The 20,937-nt window shown below is 31.2% G+C and overlaps 2 protein-coding genes across 3 annotated transcripts; one reads left to right on the forward strand and one right to left on the reverse strand.

Moving 5' to 3' along the window:
* The first annotated feature begins 3,997 nt into the window (after positions 1-3,997).
* On the forward strand, positions 3,998-13,864 carry LOC124941439 (mitochondrial Rho GTPase 1-like). 2 transcript variants are annotated; one of them, XM_047481767.1, is made up of 16 exons: positions 3,998-4,108; positions 4,219-4,454; positions 4,701-4,833; positions 4,990-5,139; positions 5,588-5,764; positions 5,869-6,120; positions 6,820-6,888; positions 8,033-8,088; positions 8,510-8,591; positions 10,434-10,645; positions 10,746-10,815; positions 11,309-11,424; positions 12,183-12,333; positions 12,434-12,620; positions 12,717-12,818; positions 13,513-13,864. In XM_047481767.1, the coding sequence occupies exons 2-15, from the start codon at positions 4,228-4,230 to the stop codon at positions 12,788-12,790; spliced, it is 1,956 nt and encodes a 651-aa protein (XP_047337723.1). In that variant the 5' UTR covers positions 3,998-4,108; positions 4,219-4,227; the 3' UTR covers positions 12,791-12,818; positions 13,513-13,864. The 2 variants fall into 2 exon arrangements, with proteins under 2 accessions (XP_047337723.1, XP_047337722.1); XM_047481766.1 differs by lacking the exon at positions 3,998-4,108 and having other exon boundaries at positions 4,157-4,454.
* Positions 13,865-17,715: 3,851 nt separating this feature from the next.
* Positions 17,716-19,843, reverse strand: LOC124941928 (pentatricopeptide repeat-containing protein At3g05340). Its single transcript, XM_047482311.1, has one exon. It carries the CDS (start codon positions 19,780-19,782, stop codon positions 17,839-17,841), a length of 1,944 nt encoding a protein of 647 aa, XP_047338267.1. The 5' UTR covers positions 19,783-19,843; the 3' UTR covers positions 17,716-17,838.
* Between the last annotated feature and the right edge of the window lie 1,094 nt (positions 19,844-20,937).

Consider the following 20,937-nt stretch of genomic DNA (forward strand, 5'->3'; position numbering starts at 1 on the left):
AATTGCCATCCATAATTATAAGTTGTGATGGAGACAAAGCGCCTGATCCAGATGGATACACATTTGCTTTCATTAAGGAGTCTTGGAAATTTATTAAGGAGGACTATTTGAGCTCGTTCAAGCACTTTCATGCTACAGCTTCCTTTGAGAAATGTTGGAATTATAGCTTTATTGTCCTTATTAGGAAGATTCAAGGAGCCAAGGAACTCAAACACTCCAGACCTATTAACTTTGTGATGAGCTTCTATAAAATTTTGCCAGAACACATTTCTCCTAACCAAATGACATTCGTATAAGATAGACAAATCACCGACATTTCTCTCATTGCAAATGTGTACATTGACTCTATTACTAGAAGAAAAGGGACGAGTTGCCTTTGTAAACTCAATATCAAAAAAGCTTTTAATCACGTGAGTTGGGATGTTCTCGTTTCTCTCCTCGTGAAGATGGGTTTTAGAGGGAAATAGAGGAGGTGGATCAAAACTTGTGTTACTGAACCTAAGTTCTCAATTCTTATAAACGGTATTATGTTTGGGTTTTTCAAGAGCTTGAGAAGACTTAAACAATGAGATCCTTTATCACCCCTCCTTTTTACGTTGGGTTAGAAGGTTTTTCAAAACTATTTGAGAGATCCATCAATACTAGTCTTTTCACAGGAATTAATATAAGAACGACGAGAAGACCCAAGTACATATCTCACTTATTTTTTACTGATGACACTCTTTGTCTTACTAAACCTACAATAGAAAAGCTTTATTCTCTTCGGAAGATTCTTATTCTTTTTGAGGCATGCTCGGGGTTGAAGATTAATAGAGAAAAATCTAAACTTTTTTTCATCGGTAATGTCATAACACCTAGTCATTAACCAAAATTATGGGGTTCAGAATTGGTTATCTCCCATCAAAGTATCTTGGCTTCCCTCTAGGTGCAAAATTTAGTTGCAAAGATATTTGGAATCCTATCATCTAGAAAATGGGAAATAGGTTGTCACTTTGGAAGAGCAAACTTCTCTATAAAGGCGATAGCTTGATCCTCATTAAGAACTCCCTCGCCACAATCTCAATATTCACTATGCCACTCTTCTCTATCACTGCATCGATGGCCAACATAATAGACACAATCATTAGAAATTTCCTATGGGGCAACTCTAACTCATCTAAAATCACTCATTTGGTGAGATGAGACACAACTAAGCTTGACATTGTTGACTGCGGACTCAGAATCAAGGACTTCCCCATTTTCAACACTTCGCTCTTCTATAAATGGTGGTGGAGATTTCTCAACAAAAATACAAGTCTTTGGAAAAAATAATCATCGCCAAGTACAGACTTCGAGATAACGAATGAATGCCTCTTTTTGAGAGAAAGTTTATGGGTAAAAGCCTATGGGACCGTATCTATAAAACATGAGAGAAGCTTCACCCCTTCTCATTTTTAAGGTTGGTAATGGTAAAAAAAATGGTTTTTGAAATGATCTATGGCACCCCAGCGAAAAATTATCAAATTCTTATCGGAATCTTTTTGAGATTTCTAGTAAAAAAGAGGCTAAAGTGGTAGACTGTTTTTGTCTCGTATTTAACCAAATCATTTGAAGAATTCTTTTAAATAGACGACTTTCCACTCTCCTCATAGATGCTCTTGCCAATATTTCGATTGACTAGAGACTAACGACAAATTTTTTCTATCTGACTCTCCCGATTTTAAAACTAGCTACATTTATTATGCGTCTCTCCAAAAAACTTCATCACTATTTCCTTGAAAATAGGTGTGAAAATAAAATATTCCATCAAAAATCTCATTTTTTTTGGTGGGGAAACTATCAATGGAGTAGTCTTGACATCTAACAAACTGAAAAATAAATGATTTCATCTCGCTAGTAGATGCAACATTTGTTTGAAGAGTGAATCATTTATTGATCACATTCTTTTTCTTTGTGACCTTGTCAAGAGCACGTAGTCTCTTCTGCAGAACCTCCTTCAATTTCAATGGGATACACCATCAAAAGTCGTTGACTTCTAGGTCAAATTGATTGAATTATGTTCTAGCAACAAAATTGCAGACGACTGAAAACTAATTCCCCTCATCATTTGGTGGTCAATCTGGAAAGAAAGAAATATAAGAGTTTTCGAAAGGAAAGTTGTAAATATGAGCGTCTCAAATGATTTATGTTACACGCGTTCGCTTTGATCCGAAAAAGAGAGGTTTGTACGGGATGATAATTTTTCGATTTTATTGACATTTAAAATTTTTATATTATTTTCCTCCCTTTTTTAACGTTTTTAATAAAAGTTAACCTTTAAAAAAAAATATAAAAAAAATGAAAATTTTGAACATATCTATTATAGCACTTCTTTTATTTAGTTATTTTCTCACATGATTACTTTTTCTTCCTCATTTCAAATGATCCAATTTGCATAGCCATTTGGAACATTCCTTCATGTTCAAAATATTTAAAAATTATATTTTTGAATTTTTAAAAACATAAATACATACAATTATAATATTTATAAATTACCAAATTGTTATTTTCAGCTCAAATTTTAGTCATTTTTATCGGATGAGACTCAAACTTTGAATTATATAATACATCAATTCAATTATCATAATTTAAGTCATTTAAGATTTTCTCACAAACGAATGAAATCTCGTATTTTTACTCTAACATAATAATTTTTCTTTTTCTTAGTTAACTTTTACCATATTCGTAAAAAATAGCAATTTAATTTTTCAATTTTTCTAAATATTCCAACACATTACATATTTTTTTTAAACATTTAAATCGTATTCCACAGTTTTGAACGTATATATCTTGAAAAATACTCAATTTAAAGCACAAATATGTCTAAATTAATAAACCGTACACAAATTTCTTCTGTTATAAAGTTTTTTAAAAAATAAATATAAAATCTATCTCTGTTCAAAATTTCCAATCTTTTCCTCAAATTACACATTTGTTAGACATCCAAACAAATTTCATCAAATTAGAATGCATAAATATAAAAATAATACTCAAGTTAAAAAAAATACGTCCAAAACTAATGCGGTGCAAAAAAATCAAAAAATCGGAAAATCGATAACCGAACCGATAGTTTACCGTTTTTATTATACTGGTTTATCGGTTAACCGGTTCTAACGATTCTTGTTAATCAGTTTTTTATTGGTTAAACGATTCAGTTTATGGTTAAATTATTTATCTAACGTGTTAACTGGTAACCGGTAATAACTTAATTATATATTTATATTTTATAATTTATAATAGTTATTTTTTAAAATATTTTATATATACTATAAATAATATTTAATAATTTCTATATATATTAATTATTTTTAAATTTTAAATTATAATTTGTTTAAAATGATTTTTAAAAAATAATTAATTTATATAATGAAGATTCTTAAAATGTTACAATAATATAATATATTATAAATATTTCTAGATATATTTATAAAAGATATTATATCATAAAATTAATGCATTTTAATATTGAATTTTTTTATAGAGAATATCATAATAGGATGATGCAAATAAAGATTTTGAAAAAACTTATTTAATAAATTTAATACTTAATTCAAAAAAATTAAATTATCGGTTAAACCGCCAACCGAAACCAGTAAAATCGTAACTAATAAAATTGATATCAATATCGGTCGGTTAATCAGTTTGTAAAATAAAAGATAAAACCAGACTTAACCTGTTAACCGATTAATTAAATCCCTCCAAAAACTTTTTAAATGAAAGTCACATTAATTTTAAAAAAATAATATTTTAAAATAAAATGAATGACATTCATTAGAAAATTCACAAATAGACATGATAATTTAACACAGTATAAAACAATTCAAATCTCAAATCTCATCTAATAAAAACGACACAAATTCGAAATTCAAATATAAATTAAATATTTATAAATGTAATAAATTTATAAAACTAAATTCCGAAATAATCAAATAAATATGAAATGAAGTTGTAACAATAATAATAATAATAATAATAATAATAATAAATCTAACCCTCATCTACAGACAGTCTCTCCATCTCTCTTCCAAGCCAGCTCCACCGGTTCATAGGCGCTCGGCTTGGGCGGGCTCAAGAACAAGAAGGAAACCAGGTTTCTTCTACATACATATCTCAATCCACAGATATTGATTTTCGCAACATACAGGTATGAACACCATGAATAGAAAACGGAATAAGTAATTCTTTGCTGTGCTGCTGCAGTGTTAAAGAATGGCCGGAGGAGGAGCAGGCACAGGTGGAACGACGGTACCTGGAGATCGAACCGGTGTTCGTATTGTCGTCGCTGGAGACAAGAGTACAGGTAAATCCAGCTTGATTGTCAGTGTAGTTGCCGATAGTTTTCCTACCAATGTTCCTCCGGTTTTACCGCCGACTAAGTTGCCCGATGATATTTATGCTGATCGTGTTCCCATCACTATCATCGATACCTCTTCTAGGTTTGTTCTCTACTTAAAAATCTCAATCAACTTTATTGTTTATGTACACGAAGATGCGTATTTACTGTCTGAACTTCTGTATTTGATAAAACAAGCTGTTTCTGTTTAATCGATTTGAATGATGAATTTGATTGTTTAAAGGAGCCAATCAATGAGCCTGGAAGATTTGTGTTAAGATTACATTAAAAAAAAGTTATTATGCAATTCCTTTAGTATTGTGCTTATTTTGCTGATCTTTACACTCAGTCTGGAGAATAGAGGTAGACTCGCTGAAGAACTGAAGAGAGCTGATGTTGTGGTTCTTACTTACGCTTGCGATCAGCCAGCAACACTCGACAGATTGGGAACCTTCTGGCTTCCCGAGTTGCGTAGGCTTGAGGTTGGTGCATCGAAATTATGGTTGATGCTTAATTGTAAAATGCATTGATTTTATGGACAAGGGTGTTTAAATCTAATTTATTTTTTAGAGAAGTAAAGCCTGTCAAAATTGCTTACTCAAACTAGTCTACTTGACAAACTTTACGTATATGAGCAGGTAAATGTTCCAGTTCTATTGGTGGGTTGCAAGTTGGACTTGAGAGAAGATGAACATCCATTGAGTTTGGAGATGATCATGTCACCAATTATGCAACAATTTCGGGAAATTGAATCTTGTCTTGAGTGCTCGGCGAAAAAGCACATTCAGGTTGATTTTCATGGCTTAATATATATTTTTTTTAATGGTAATTTATTTTATTGAAACTGCATATAAAGTTATAATTCTGTATAACTTACAACAATGCTTACTGATATTCTCCTCATTTGGTATTTAATATACAAAATGGTGTGTCATTGCACATTAATTTCAGTAGCTGATATCCTTGAGATGAGATGTTGAAGTAGTTGTGTATTGGATTATATTTGTGTTGTCTGGTTTTCATTTAACTAAGAGCTTGTTCAATGTATTTACTTTTTGGAAAAAATAACTTACTTTGATGAAAAAGAGGATTATTTGGGGTTATTTCAGTTAAATGACTAAAATATTATTTGTATTAATATTTTAAAATATTATAAAAAATAAAGGATATTTTAGTTGATAATGTGATAAGTGGTTATACCTTAAAATTGAACTTTTTGGAACCTCTTATTTTCAGACTTCGGAGGTTTTCTACTATGCACAGAAAGCAGTACTTCATCCTACAGGTCCATTGTTTGACCAGGAGGCCCAAACTTTGAGGCCACGGTGTGTTAGGGCTTTGAAACGGATATTCATTCTCTGTGATCATGACAGGGATGGTGCACTTAGTGATGACGAACTAAATGATTTTCAGGTACTTCTAAGGACAATTCACATTATTTTAGTATGTGGTCTATCACTCTATCCTTCCAGAATTCTCACTTTTGTTACTTCATCTACCTTTATGTCTGTTATCAGGTCAAGTGTTTCAATGCTCCACTACAGCCTTCTGAAATTGTGAGTGTGAAGAGAGTTGTTCAAGAAAAACTTCCTGAAGGTGTGAATGGCCATGGCCTTACATTATCAGGCTTTTTGTTTCTCCATGCACTTTTTATTGAAAGGGGCCGTCTTGAAACAACCTGGACTGTCCTACGGAAGTTTGGATACAATAATGAGATTCGACTCAGTGATGACCATCTTCTTGCACCTATTAAGCGAACTCCTGACCAGGTAAACTATTGTTTTAGGTAGTTCTACAATACTGTTGGTTGTCTTGTTTATCATGTCTTCCACTAGCTATGAGCTTTACCTATAGATACAGTGTGGCTCCATTAAACACACTTATTCTTTTTGTACCTATTAAATGTTTGGAAACTAAATTTAGTAAGAGACATATTGAGCTTTACCTATAGATACTGTGTGGCCCCATTAAACATTTATTCTTTTTATACCTATATAAGTATTTGAAACTAAATTTAGTAAGAGACATACATGTTGAGGAATCTATTATTTTTCTGTATCTGGAAACAGATCTAGATACAAAAAAATAAGTGTTTCCAAATGATCCAAATGATGGGGACACTGTACTGCATATGTTTTTTTATCGTACACTATGTGGGATGTTTATGTTACATTTCTATCACGGCTTAAGCAGATGCAGAACATGGAAAGAGTAATAGGCTAGCAGTAGCTGATTTTTCCAAATAGGCTCAAAATGTTGCCTACAAAAACATTGCTTGATGTAATTGGAAAGGCCATTGGCAGTGGGAGTGTTTTCTTGTTGTATGTAAACAAATGAATAAAATGACAACCTTGTGTTGTATACTGCATTCTGTGTGAAACTGTAGATTTCCTTTATGGTGCTTCTCACTCTAGTCATAGAATAAGCATTTGAATTCGTGATTTGATTTTTCATCCTAATCATTGTAGAGTGTGGAGCTGACAAATGAAGCTACGGATTTCCTTCGTGGAATCTTCTTGCTCTACGACATTGATGGGGTAATTACTTTCTATCATCTTCTGTTCCTGTTGCAATGTAAAAGCTTGCAGCTTCTTTACTGTGAAGAGCAACCAACATTCTTAACTTTAGATTATCCTTTTTGTGACTGAATTAAAGAAAAACAATCTTCATTCTAGTGGCTTGGATGGAATTGTACTTCAATGTTTTCCTTTTTCCTTTCTGTTCTGAAAACTTAGCCTGTTTGTTCATATTGACAGAAGCATGTTTGAGTAATGTCCATGATTTTCTATTTTCAGAAAGCAGAGTACACAACTTGTAGAAAGATATAATTCTTGCTGCATCTATTTCATGGTGGCTTATTTTATTAGCCTTCATTTTATGACGAGGATACTGAGATCTTGATCTCCAAAACCATGCGAACTTAACTGATCTAACCAAATAATTTTATCATTGTTATATGAATATATATATATATATATGTGTGTGTGTGTGTGTGCGCCTTGGACCTTGAGAAGATTGAATTTAGAGGTTTTGGTTAGGAGTTTTATAGGTTATTTTCCCCCTTATTTCTTGCTCATATAGATGGTGCTTTATTATATGTGGGTTCTCATACATTGTATATGGATACTTTCAATAACTTCTTTGGGTATCATATCATTGTTAGTGTCAGGAGCAACTCTTTTGTTCTTTGTTAAGTGTTTTAAATTTTATGCTGAACTAGAATGTAGTGTAACTCATTCATTTATAGTCCTGGTTTAGCATTTATACTTTCATTTCATATAATTTACTATTCTTGCAGAGCATCTGACTATATACAAATTGCATAGTTGTCAAGTTTTTGCTTTTCTTGTTCTTATGCTGTGAGACCTTTACATCATTGGAACAGTTGCTTCAAGTGATTTGATGTATTTGGCTATTAGTCTTTGGAGAAAGGAAAGGCTTTAGTTTCATGTTCCTTACTTGACAGTATTGTGCTCAATGGTTTTATAAGCAAATAGCTTGCTGTATGTCTCGTCCTACTTTTTACTTGTGTTATCTTCAATTTTTGATGGTTAAGTGAACTGGCTTTATCCTTCATTTCTACTTGCTTACTTAGTTTTTGGGTAATGTACTGGTATACTAATACAAATTATAGTTCTCTATTCCCCTGTTTTTTATATCATATGGACTTACTTTTACCAGGATGGAACCCTTCGGCCAGCTGAGCTAGAAGATCTTTTTTCTACTGCACCAGAGAGGTATATGATATTTATTCTTTCTTCCATCCTTTACAAATATTATTTTATTTTCCTTTGGATAGCAAGGTGTTAACTAAGTAAAGCTCAGTTTCCTTTGGACATGATTGAACATCATAATCCTGGATTGAGCAAAAGGGACTAAATAGTTCAGATTAGACTCCCTCTTCCTATCTTGCGATTATATGAAATCTTACAATATTAACTTTTACTGTTAGCTTGAAAATTTTGAAACAAAATATATTGGCATCTTTGAATTGAAATGTGTGAAAATCTCTAGCACGTATCATTGTTTAATTCTTTTGTTGGATGTATTACTCACTTGATCCTTCCGTTTCATTTTATGGGACCCATCATCCTGTTTCATATTGTACACATATTTAACTATGCACTCATCTTCCATTGCAATTTCTGCGTGGTGCAGTCCTTGGGATGAAGTTCCATATGTGGATGCTTCAGAGAAAACTGCTTTGGGTGGACTAACAATTGAAGGTTTCTTGTCGAAGGTATGTTTCCTTAATCTCCTTATCGTTAAAATTTTCTGTCATTATCTCGCTGCACTGTATTCTGTCACGATTCCATTGCTTCATTTGATGTGCATATGTTCTTCTATGTATAATTACTTGGACACATAGCTATAAGCCTATAAATGATATACATCCCTTAGTTCTCAAGTTCTTCATGCCACCTCGGTGTGTACTTTATAGCTCTTTTGTAAGTGTTGTTTTACAATTTGTTTCAAATTTCGAATTTCCATAACTAATTAGGTTAATTGCACCAGGATATCCTTTTCTTGTCCTTCAAACAATACGAGGCTTAAAGTTGATTTCAGATTTAGCTGATTTCGTAGAAGGCAGAACAGGATCCCTTCTTTAGTCAAGCTTTACAGGTCACTCTCATACACTTGATTGTCCTAAGCTCTAAGGGTTTGAACTAGATACTCTTGCTTGCTTATCTTGTCAAGGGGTATTCATAAAACAGTGTTCTCTTAATAGATTTGGATGAAAAGCATGCACCTTCAACCCCACAGTGTCTGTCTGAATGTTTACATCACACGTGACCTTGTTCATTGTTAGTTTTCATTAGTTTCCATATCCATTGTTACAATCAGATATATCTACTAGCAAAGGGAATCAATGAGTTTGGAATTCAATTATAATCATTGTGGTTTAGGATAATTCAGAATTTATCAATGAAGATTTATCTTTATTTTTGTGATAGATTTCTTTACACTGTTGGAGTAAATATATACAACTCTCCTTGACAATACATGGAATGATTATTGCTTGAATCAATTAAAACAATTACAACCTTTTATACTTTTTTCCAGAAGTAATTCTTAGTAATATTGCATGTACGGCTTATTTGTTCTAGAACCATTAATGATTGGTGAGTCAGCTGTTCTGCAATTTGTCTCCGATCATCAAATGACATGTCAATAAACCGACATCATCTCTTTGAAATGCTATGGTTCTTACATATGATCTTAATTCATGCACCTTCCCTTCCTAGTTGTAACCAAAAAAATACAGCCAGGGCAGCCTATAGTTTGATATAAACAATTCAGTCACACTTCCTCTCGGAAAAAGATAAGTATAAGGACTACATTTTATGGCGATATTGATGTTATTGACTATAAATATCACGACCTTAACTGATGTAACTAGCCTTCAAACAAGGGGAAAATGTTTATATCGTATGACTTAAGCCTTATCTTATGTGGGTTATTTGAGATTAGTCCATACAACCCATAGACAATCATCAATCTAGTCTTCAATCACATCATTCAAATCATCAACCAATATACCCTAATTTTTTTCTACAAATATATATTTATACCCTTAAATGTCTTTTTACATATAACCTTATTTATTATTTCCAAACAAAGTTATTTGGAAATAACCACTTGATTATTTAAATAACCCAAAATCAATCAAGGTCTAAGTGTACTGCTATGCTTATAGGGCAAGATCATAATTAATATGGAACAAATTTGTTTCCATTGGTTAGTGTTGCTTCCACTCATGGAAATACATCTACTTTTTACAACACAATCTGATTGGAAAATTACCAAAGTGAAAATTGAGAGTGATTTTTCATTGTGATTTTGTTGCTTCATTTGGTATACAATATTTTTTAATCATGATCCAAAATGTAATGTAATTTTTTGTTTCATTTGGTATAGAGAATAATTATGTATTTTTATCATGATCATAATGTTTACATGATGATCCATATTATTTTTTAAATAATTGTGATTTTTGTAGACATAAGAAATTAAAAATTTTCTGGATTATGATTAATATGGGAAAAGTTGATAACAAAACAGCCCAATGTTTAACTCACAGTGGGCCCTCATGACACTTCTCGATCCAAGACGAAGTGTGGAGTATCTAACATATATTGGATACGATGGTGATCTTTCATCTGCTATCCGCATCACTAGAAGAAGGCGATTAGATCAGAAAAAACAACAATCTGATAGGAATGTCTACCAATGCTTCGTATTTGGCCCAAAAATGGCTGGGAAGTCTGCCTTGTTGAATTCTTTCATTGGGAGGTATTTCTTCTCCTCCATGCTCCTGTTGTGTTCATCGTTGCTTGTCATGTGCTTTTCATTTTCATGTGCATTGTGCTATTGCTTATTCTGTCAAATGCAGGCCTTTCACTGATGTATATACTTCAACCAGCAAAGAGCGTTATGCAGTTAATTTTGTCAACCAACACAGGGTAAGATCTTGTATCTCTGAATGAATTGATGACTCAAATGTTTTGCACGGAAATATCATTGTTTGACTTGATTTATAGATCTTTGGACATGTGAAAATTCTAGAGAAATAGGCTGATATATACTCTTTGCTAAGTATGTGTTAGCTATATAAGGTGTCATGCAATGATTTGCTAAATCCTAATTGATACACAATTTTATCAATGATTACTATTTATAATTCCGATTTCTTCAGGAGGAAAATGAAGTGTGAAGTTTCTGTTTCTAGAACAGTTAGTTTGCACAGATTTACTATCTGTACACCATGGCTGGGATCTTGTACTCTAGATTTCTTTTATCTTTCTTCAAGAGGGGCGTACTTATGCTTCAAATGTGGGGTGATATTTACCGTTTGCCTCGTACCCTCTTGTAGATATGTACATTTTGCTCTTCTATTTTACAGCTGGTATCCAACTATTTTAATTTGGATAGTGTTATGATTTTTCTTGAATATAGGGGACAACAAATAAAATTCTTGTCCTAAAAGAGATCCCGGAAGATGATGTTAAAGATCTGTTACATAAGAAAGATGCATTGGCAGATTGTGATATAGCCGTATTTGTCCATGACAGGTAAGAACCCTCCTCTCAAATTGCTTTCATAAGTCCAACTGTCCAAGGGCAATTCTTGGATTTTGATTTTGGATCCTTCTGCAATATCTTGGCCATTCTCATAAAATTGCATTTGCTCATGACAAATTGGAAAGTATATTGATATCTCCTTTAGATGTTAATATAGATGAAATTACATTTGGAAACATAATCCAGAAACAAAAAGTACTGTCTTATGGGGGAATGTGAGGAAATGACCCTCAAGAGAGGCCTAATTACAGATGGTGCGGGCCCATAATTTTAATAGCGCTGGTGACCCCTTTTTTTTTCTGACGAAAATGTCCCTACTGCGACACGCATCCTCAGGTTGCGTGACGCAATTTTTTATTTTTTTATTTTTCAAAAAATTTTAATTATTAAATTTTTTGGACGAAAATGCCCCAGTTGCGTCACGCAACCCCCGTTGCGTTACGCAATCGCGTCACGCAACTCCAGTTGCGTCACGCAACCCCAGGTGCGTCACGCAACCGCGAGACGAAAAAAAAAAAAAATATCGGTTGCGTCACGCAACTGAAGTTGCGTTACGCAAGGGTATAATTGTCATTAAAAAAAAAGGGTCACCAGCGCTATTAAAATTATGGGCCCGCACCATCTGTGTAATTAGGCCCCTCTTGAGGGTCATTTCCTCAAATTTCCCGTCTTATGAGACATCTTTTATTAACATATATATAAACCATGTAAGTTTGTGGCCTTATACATTTCTCATTTTTATTTCGAAGTTCGGATGGGTCTTCATGGAACAGAGCAAAGGAACTGCTTGTGGATGTTGCAAGTCATGGGGAAGCTACTGGCTATGAAATGCCTTGCCTCATTGTTGCAACTAAAGATGACCTAGATCCTTCTCCTACTCAGATACAAGATTCAACCAGGGTAATAATAATAAATATTTACCAATTTCCATCAAGAGCATTATTGGTTGTTGTAATAATAATATAACTAAGACTAATCTTTTGTTGTTTTTCTTTCGTAGGTAAGCCAGGACATGGGAATAAAGGCACCAATGCCTATAAGCACAAAGTTAGGAGATCTTAACAACATAATCCAAAGCATCATTAAGGCGGCGGAACAACCTCATTTAAGTATACCCGAAACTGAAAAGGGTAGAAGTCGTAAGCAGTATGACAAGCTGGTTAACCGATCCCTTATATTTATGTCAGGTATAATAAATTGGTATCTAAAATTCATTATCAATCATGTTTTTTTTATAAAAATATATTGTTAAGAAAACTGCCTATTGCATTTCCTGGATACAGTTGGAGTTGCTGTTGGCATAGTTGGGTTGGCAGCTTATCGTGTTTATGCTTCAAGGAAGAATACCTCTGGTTAATTGAAAATTGTGGTCAAGGTTCGAGAAGGTAAGTCAAATTTTAACATGGTTTCTAAGCTTCACTTGATTAAAAGAATCCGTATCTCTGAAATGTACAAGTCAAAAAATTGGAAATAGGTGCGCATAAACCAACCCATAAGAACCATTTTTTATCTCATCTAGATGTGGATTAAGATACCATCACATTTGAAAACAAAACTTAGGCCTTTCTTATGAAAGGTTAGGATTTATTCAAACACATCTTCAATCAAATTATCAACTAAAATACCCTTCTTATTTTTTTATAACATTTTAAATATTAAACAAAGGATATTTTAGTCATTTAACCTTAAATAATCCAATTTTTCATCAAACAATTTTCTTTTTAATATAACATATAGATTATAACCAAATACCCTTACATCAAACAAACTCTTTAGTCAAACACATATTCAGAAATCTATTAGCCCTCATCTAGATCTGGATTCAGAAACAAAAAGTGTTTCCATAAAGGTTAAATAATGAATAATCGGTCAACCCACTAAGAGTCCTTTTAGTCGGAGTGACTGTGTGAGTTTGTGCTAGTTTCCTAGTTTAAATATATATATATATGAAGTTATGAACTATCGTAAGCTTTTGGAGTGTTGAGATAATCTCGTCTCATCCGAGGGAGAAAGAAAAGGGGAAATGATTCTTATTTGTAATCTGAAGCTGTTCCATGCTGATTTGAATTCTTTTTCCAGGCTTGCATTATTGCTCACTCTGGCAAATTGTATTTGTTATCACAATGGCTTAAGGATGAAGTTGGATCAGCTAGTGAAATTAAAGTCGGTTCGATTTGAGAAATGGAACCGCGGTTATGTCAAGATGCAGACATATTTATATTTCTAGTTGTATTCTGATCTCAATGAGATTTTGTCAAATTATTCTGGGATAGATTGAATAAACTATTTCTGTTTGTGGATTAGAAGGATCAACAACTTGTAATTGTTAAAGTAGAAATCATTCTTCGCATTCAATAATTTGAAGGCCTGAGAAGTGGGACAAATGAACAAGTTGTGTGGAAAATTGTTCTTTCTTTTCTTTTTGTTACTATTTTTGTATTACTTCTAGTTTATTCGCAAATTAATAATGTTTTATTCGAAAGATTAATTAAGGGTAAGTTGTTCGATTTGGTCGGTTTATTGATCGAAATACAAATTATATTGTTGGTTAGAAGTCATATAATTAAATACATAAACAAATATAATGAATAAGATCTATTAACATTATGAAAAAGATTTAAGAACGTCAAAGTAAAAATGAGTCAACAATTTTAAAATTAAATTTGTCTCATAATAATAATTAATATATTTTATAATTTACTAATTTATAAAATTCTCTCATTATTATTAGTTTAAATTTATATCATTATCTAATAGTTATAATATATTACTCATTATTGTCGGTATAAAGTTCAAGTTCTCATTTTATTTAAATATTGTTTTTAAACATTTGGTCAAACTTAACGATTGGGATCAGTTTTGGTCGGTTCGATTTAATATTCGGTTCAGTTTAAACAAATTGGTCAATTTAATTACACGCTTAAGATTAATGGTGTTCTAAACGTGTTTATGAAAATAAATGTTAAAAAATAAAAACAATGTCTTTCTTCTTTGTTATTCTTATTTTTCAGCTTAGTTATTGGTTTAGTTGATATGTTCACTTCATCTTTTATTTTATTTTAATCATGTTTTTTAAATTTTTTTAAATGGTTTAACACAATTTCATTGAAAAGTCCTAAAAGTGGAAAGGTTCGAGAATCAAAACTAGACAAACTTTAACTTTGATTATAAGTTGACAAACAAACGATCCTAGAGTTTTTGAATGGTAGTAATCAAACAACAGTACAAAGAATACAATTAACATTATCAATCTTTCATGTTATTTACATATTCGCCTTGCAGGTCATGTTGTTTTCTTTCACGTCCAATTTCTCGTTCATACTTTACGAAAGGTGATTGAATTGTAGATGATGTCTGTCTGCTCCCATTGTTAAGCCTACATCTGTATGAACATGTACTAATCTGATAAAATGATTTTTTTTTTCCAGAATTTTAGAATTTTTATCAATATTTTTTTCTGTTTCAGTTTTGCGGTTTTGAGGATCAACAACCCCAGTTTTCTCCTTACTTTTCTCCTCTGTTATTTCTTTGCTTTCTTCTTTTACTTGTTCGTCTTCCTTGTCTTCAGATTAAACTTCTTCAGTATCCTCTATTTTTTCAATTCCATTGTTTTCTTCCTTCTCTGATTTTTCTTTGCTTTATTCATTTGCATTTTCTCATTTTGTCTTCTTTATCACTGCCCTTGACTTCCACAATATGTTCTTCTATTCTTGATTCTTTAGTTTCATTTTTCTGCGTTTTCATTTCCTAGGCTTTTAGGATTCTATGTTTTTTTTCAATTGTTTTTGCATATTTAGTACTAACATGTTGAAAAGTATTGCAAAACACACGCATGTTTGACCTCTATTCATATTAGATTTTCATGACTGTGGGTTTTCCCTTCCTATTAACAATTGTCTTGTTCTTTGACAATGTATTTTGAGAATGCACTTCAATACTTATTCTAGCAAAAGTAATGTGTTATCCTCTCTATGTAATTGACTCCATATATAATGGTTTCCCCAATTGACTAGCAAAATGACTTAGAGCTTCTGCATTATACATGTGTGTTAGAATGTTCTAAGCTTGAACCATATTTGGGATGTTTCCTTTGCTTTGCTTAAAAGACTCAATTCTTCGTACTATCTCCAGCTTCATATAGTTAAATTCAATATAAGTATGCCAAAATTTTCAAAATATCATCCAAATTTGTTTCCTTTTTGAATTGTAGAAAATAGAAATCATATTTGTTTGCATAAATCTTCTTCACTCTCTTCTGCTCCCATTGTTTCATTAGTGATTCCTTAGTGATTGGGAAAGATACACATTTCTTTCCTATATAGTTCCTAACAATTACATTTCCCATTCATTGTTGCATTTCTCCTCCACTTCAGTGGACAATTTAAATTCAAACGGATAACTGAGAATCTTGACTTTTATTTTAAACTCACCCAAGTAGATTTGATATTTGTATGCATGATCCCCTACTTTCTTTTCTGCAGTCTTTTTCCAGACTTTATTTACCTTTATCTGAAATTGTTCCTGATAATATAGATCTTTGATTTGAGGGACTTCATTAGCTCCCTCATTGTTTCCACTGACCAGTTTACTATATTTTCGTATTCTTCTTTCTTTAGTATATTCAAATTTTGAAGATAATATATATTCAATTGGACGGTTGTTTGATTTTTTCTCTTTGTTGAGCACAATATCTCGTTTCTTTATATGCATCAGTAGTTTTGTGATTTTATTTTTAAACCCCAAATAGACTACTTTCTCATTATATTCAACCTTCCATATTCCTTCATTTTCCCCTTGTTTTTCTGCTACATTTTCTTCAGAATTTTTATCAACAATTGATTCTTTACTTTTGCTATATTCCTATTTTTGCTAGATAATTTTTTTCAGTAATCCTATCAATTTTTTTTTAACTGTCTTCCTTAAATCTTCCATCACAAATTCTTTGACTTCCTTATTCTTATTGTTTTTCTTTCTTCCCATTTTAATGAAGAACATAACACAACAATAAAGCAGAACAATTATAGAATATAATACACCAAAAACTCTAACTATTATAGAAAATGATAAACTAGAAACCCTAACCTTTCAACCAAACTTTGCAGATAAATGAACGACCTAACTATTAAAGCTGATATTGTGTCGTTCGTGCGCAAATTCTTGATTTGACAAACGACCCTGGGCGACTAGCAACCACAACCACAACCACAACAAGCAAACCACGACTTTGATACCGTGTTGTTCTTTCCGTTCATGTTTAATCATGTTTTTTACTTAGTTATTTGGTTTAATTCATTTTTTATTTTAGTTTATTTGTTTATTGTTTTTGATTTAGTACATATGAAGTTAACATTATTAAAAAAAATTAAAAAAATTATTAATCTCAAAATATTTTAATCTAAATTATTATTACTATGGGGCTGGTTTGATTAATACTTATTTAGTAATTATTTTAATAAAATACTATATACATATTAGTATTTTTAGTTTTTATTAAAAACTCAAAATAAAACTATTCAAAATAAAATATATTATATACACAATTATATATTATAAGTTTTATTATTAAAAAATTCAAAACAAAACAATTATTTAAAATGATTAATTTTAACAATTATAATCATAAATAGATTATATAAATTATGTATATCTATAAATTAAAATTATTAATTTTATTTAATAAATTTAAAATAAAATTATAATTTAAAACATTTTGTTATTTTAAAATAAAATAATTAAGTTAAAATATTAAACATATATTTTACAAATATTTAGTGAAAAAATACGGTTAAAATCACATATTAACTTTTAAAATTTTAACATCTTTATACGAGTAACGATTTTAACCCACCTCAATTTTGTTTCAATTTAATTTTGATATTTTTTTATTAACTTATATATTTGTTGAGTTCAATAGATAAATACAAATTTTAAGTTTATGAAAAGTTTCACAATTTTAATCAAGTTTATATGGACTAGTGCCAACATTTGAAATAAAATAAAATATATGATGTAATAATAAACAACATTTGAGTGAAAATTAAATAAGCAAATGAGTAAAAAAGAAAATAACTTCCATCATGTCTTTACCTTAACAAATCTTAATATTATCTTACTATTATTATTTGGTGGATTATATATTAAACAAAATAAACCAATTTTTTTATTATAAATTTGATAACATTTTGAGATTAGAGGATATATTTTTTTTATTCTTTGGGAAGATTGATCTATTTAGATTTTCTGTTGATAGTTTTAATTAAATCCAATATATTTAACACAATTCAAAAATTAAACATATTTAAATTGAAGTTTTATATGTATCCATTCATATTTTTAGTCAATTTTCAATTGAATAACATGCTAAATAAACTAGATTGTTGTAACAAAAATTGTTGTTTTCTCATCCTAGTCTAAATAGTAGTGAAAATTTTGTTTATCTAAACCATATCCATCATCGATCATCCGATAAATCTCTCCCAATAAATCGCGAATCTCCCAACTTTTCGGATGCAATCGATCCCCAACGACAAATTCATGCACTTCTTTCTCAACTTCAATCCAACTTATCCCAACTTCTTTCGACACACCCGCATCCTTCATCCGCCTTATAGTCCTCTCCCGATCATTCCATCGCCCTCTCGAAGAATAAATATTCGCCATTGAAACATAAGGAGACGCACTATTATGAGCAATCGACGATAGCTTATTGGCCGCGTATTTCCCCATCTCGGGATCACCATGAATGCTACAAGCACCAAGTAACGACTCCCAAACAAGAACTCCGGGGTTCAAAGGTAACTCCTCGATAAAAGCTTTCGCTTCATAAAGAAGCCCCGCTCGGCCCAACATGTCAACAATACAAGCATAATGTTCCATCCGAGGGGCAATCTTGTATACTCCGATCATAGAGTTTAAAAATTCGACACCTTTTTTAACCAAACCAACATGGCTACACGCGTGAAGCAACGAGAGGAATGTGACATCGGTTGGTTCGATTTCTTTGGTCATTTTCGAATATAGTTCGAGAGATTCTAAACCACGTCCATGGCGAGCAAACGCGGATATCATAGTGTTCCAAGTTATGGAATTCTTACAAGACATCCAATTAAACACTTTCTTCGCATCCTCCAAATCACCACATTTCGAGTACATGTTGATTAAGCCGTTACTAACAAATGTGTTCGAGCAAAACTGTTTCTTTATCGCTAAAGAGTGAATTTGTTTACCAAAAAACAACGAAGTGTCTAATCCAAACACGCCTAGAACAGCAGAAACCATGTTCGGATCAATTTCAATTCCCGAATTCACCATCATTCGGAAAACCTCGACAGCCTCTTGTTCAAACCCATTTTGTGCGAAACCAACAAGAACCACAGTCATGGAAATATCATCAACCATCTTAGCAGAATCGAAAATTCTCAAAACGTTTCCCATTGTTCCACATTTCGAGTACATATCCATTAATGCGCTTTCAATGTATAAATCAAACCGATACCCTAGCTTCCAAACAAGTGCGTGGATCTGCTCGCCTTGTTCGAGTGCCTGCAAACCCGAGCAAGCAGTTAAAGAACTTAAATACGTTAAAGAATTGGCTTCAACCGATCCTTTATGCATTTCCACGAACAAACTCAAACTTTCTTCAAAACAATTGTTATGTAAAAGACCCGACATCATCGCTGTCCATGTTACAACGTTCCTATTCATAACCATCTCATCAAACACCTTTCTTCCTGAACTAAACTTTCCATATTTGAAATAAGAAGTGATCAAAGCATTCCCAACAGATACTTCATTCTCAAACCCATTTGAAAACGCAAATGCATGTATTATCTCATTGAAATAAGCCAAACATGGTTCATCATCACAAGCAGACAAGATTGTAGTAAGTGTTGCTTGATCAAATCGATAAATACCCAATTCCTGCATTTTCCTAACGTAAACAAAACCTTTCTCCATTTCCCCATTCCTTAAAAGCATCGATAACATTGTGTTACAAGAGACAGTATCTCTCACAGGCATTTCATCGAACAGGTTAGCTGCATTAGTGAACTCACCACATTTTGCATACATTGCGAGTAGAGAATTCCAAACAACAAGCAGATTTCGCTGGTTAATGAAGGGATTGAAGAATTCTGGGATCTTGATGATGGAGGCGTGGATGGAAGAACCTAGCCGGAGATGTTTTTCTCTGCCGGAAGAAGATAGAAGGAGGCTGATGTTTACATGGTCGAGAAGGTATCTGGTGCCGGAAGAGTCGCCGGAAGAATGGGTTATGCAGCGGGAGAGAAGAGAAGATACCCATATGGGAATTTCTTCCCTGAGTTTGATTAAAACCCATCTGGATTTCATCCATGAAAGAAGAAAAGAATCACTCTTTTGTATAAACTGTCCTGATTCTAGTGAAAGTAAAGGCAGAGACTTTTATTTCAAATTTCAAGTAAAATATGATATTACAAAAATTTAAAGAATGAAAATCAAATTTGGGTTTATTTGAAAAATGTTATGCAGTGTTAAGTAAAAATTCTTAAAATAGATTAATATATAATAATAAAATAGAAAATATTTTAGAATTTTAAATAATAAGTAGATTTAATTGATAAAAAAATGAAGGAAGTAATTTGATTATAATTGAATTAAAAAAAGCCTACAAATATTTGAAATAATTTATTAAAAATTGTGCAAACTATTCTACAAAATATATATTTTAAGTTTCTTAAATTAAAAAACAAAAATTATTTTATCCAATTAGAGTTGTTATGAATTTAAAAGATACTCTATAATGTTACCTCAAATAAAATTATAGATATTTTTTTTGTATTAAAAATATAATTTTTTTTTTCATTTTGTAAAATAAGATAATAATACATTACGATAAAAATATGAAATTTTTAAAATTTTAATACATTGATATATAAATAGTACTAAATAATATTTATAGAATAATATATATATATATATATATATATATATATATATATACTTCTTTTTCAAAATATATATATATACTTCTTTTTCAAAATATATATATATATACTTATTAATAATTAAATTATAATTTTCATTTCAAAAATAAATTCAGCTCAGTTAAAATATTAAAGGTTATCAAATAATTTTATTAATTTATTTATTTTTCTAAATAGATTTGAAGGATGTATTTTTTTTCTCTAACTTTAATAACTATTATTTTTAAATAAATTTAATATTAATTTAATTATAAAATTTAACTTTAAAAAAACAAATATTAGTTACCAACGGTATAATAACAACACTATATCGAAATTGTTTATATCGATAATATACCGAAATTTCTGTACGATAAAAGGTACGTCAATATTGAGTATAATCGTTATATCGAGATTTCGATATACCAAAATAACAATAAAATTTTTCTTATACTGAATTTTTTTAAAAGTGTACCTCCTTTAAATTTTAATATGGTATTGTAATTACCATAAAAATATTCCTACATACTTATGTAATTAGAATACAAAAATGAATTTTCAA

This window comes from Impatiens glandulifera, chromosome 6, assembly GCF_907164915.1.
Source record: "Impatiens glandulifera chromosome 6, dImpGla2.1, whole genome shotgun sequence".
Classification (NCBI taxonomy): Eukaryota; Viridiplantae; Streptophyta; class Magnoliopsida; order Ericales; family Balsaminaceae; genus Impatiens; species Impatiens glandulifera.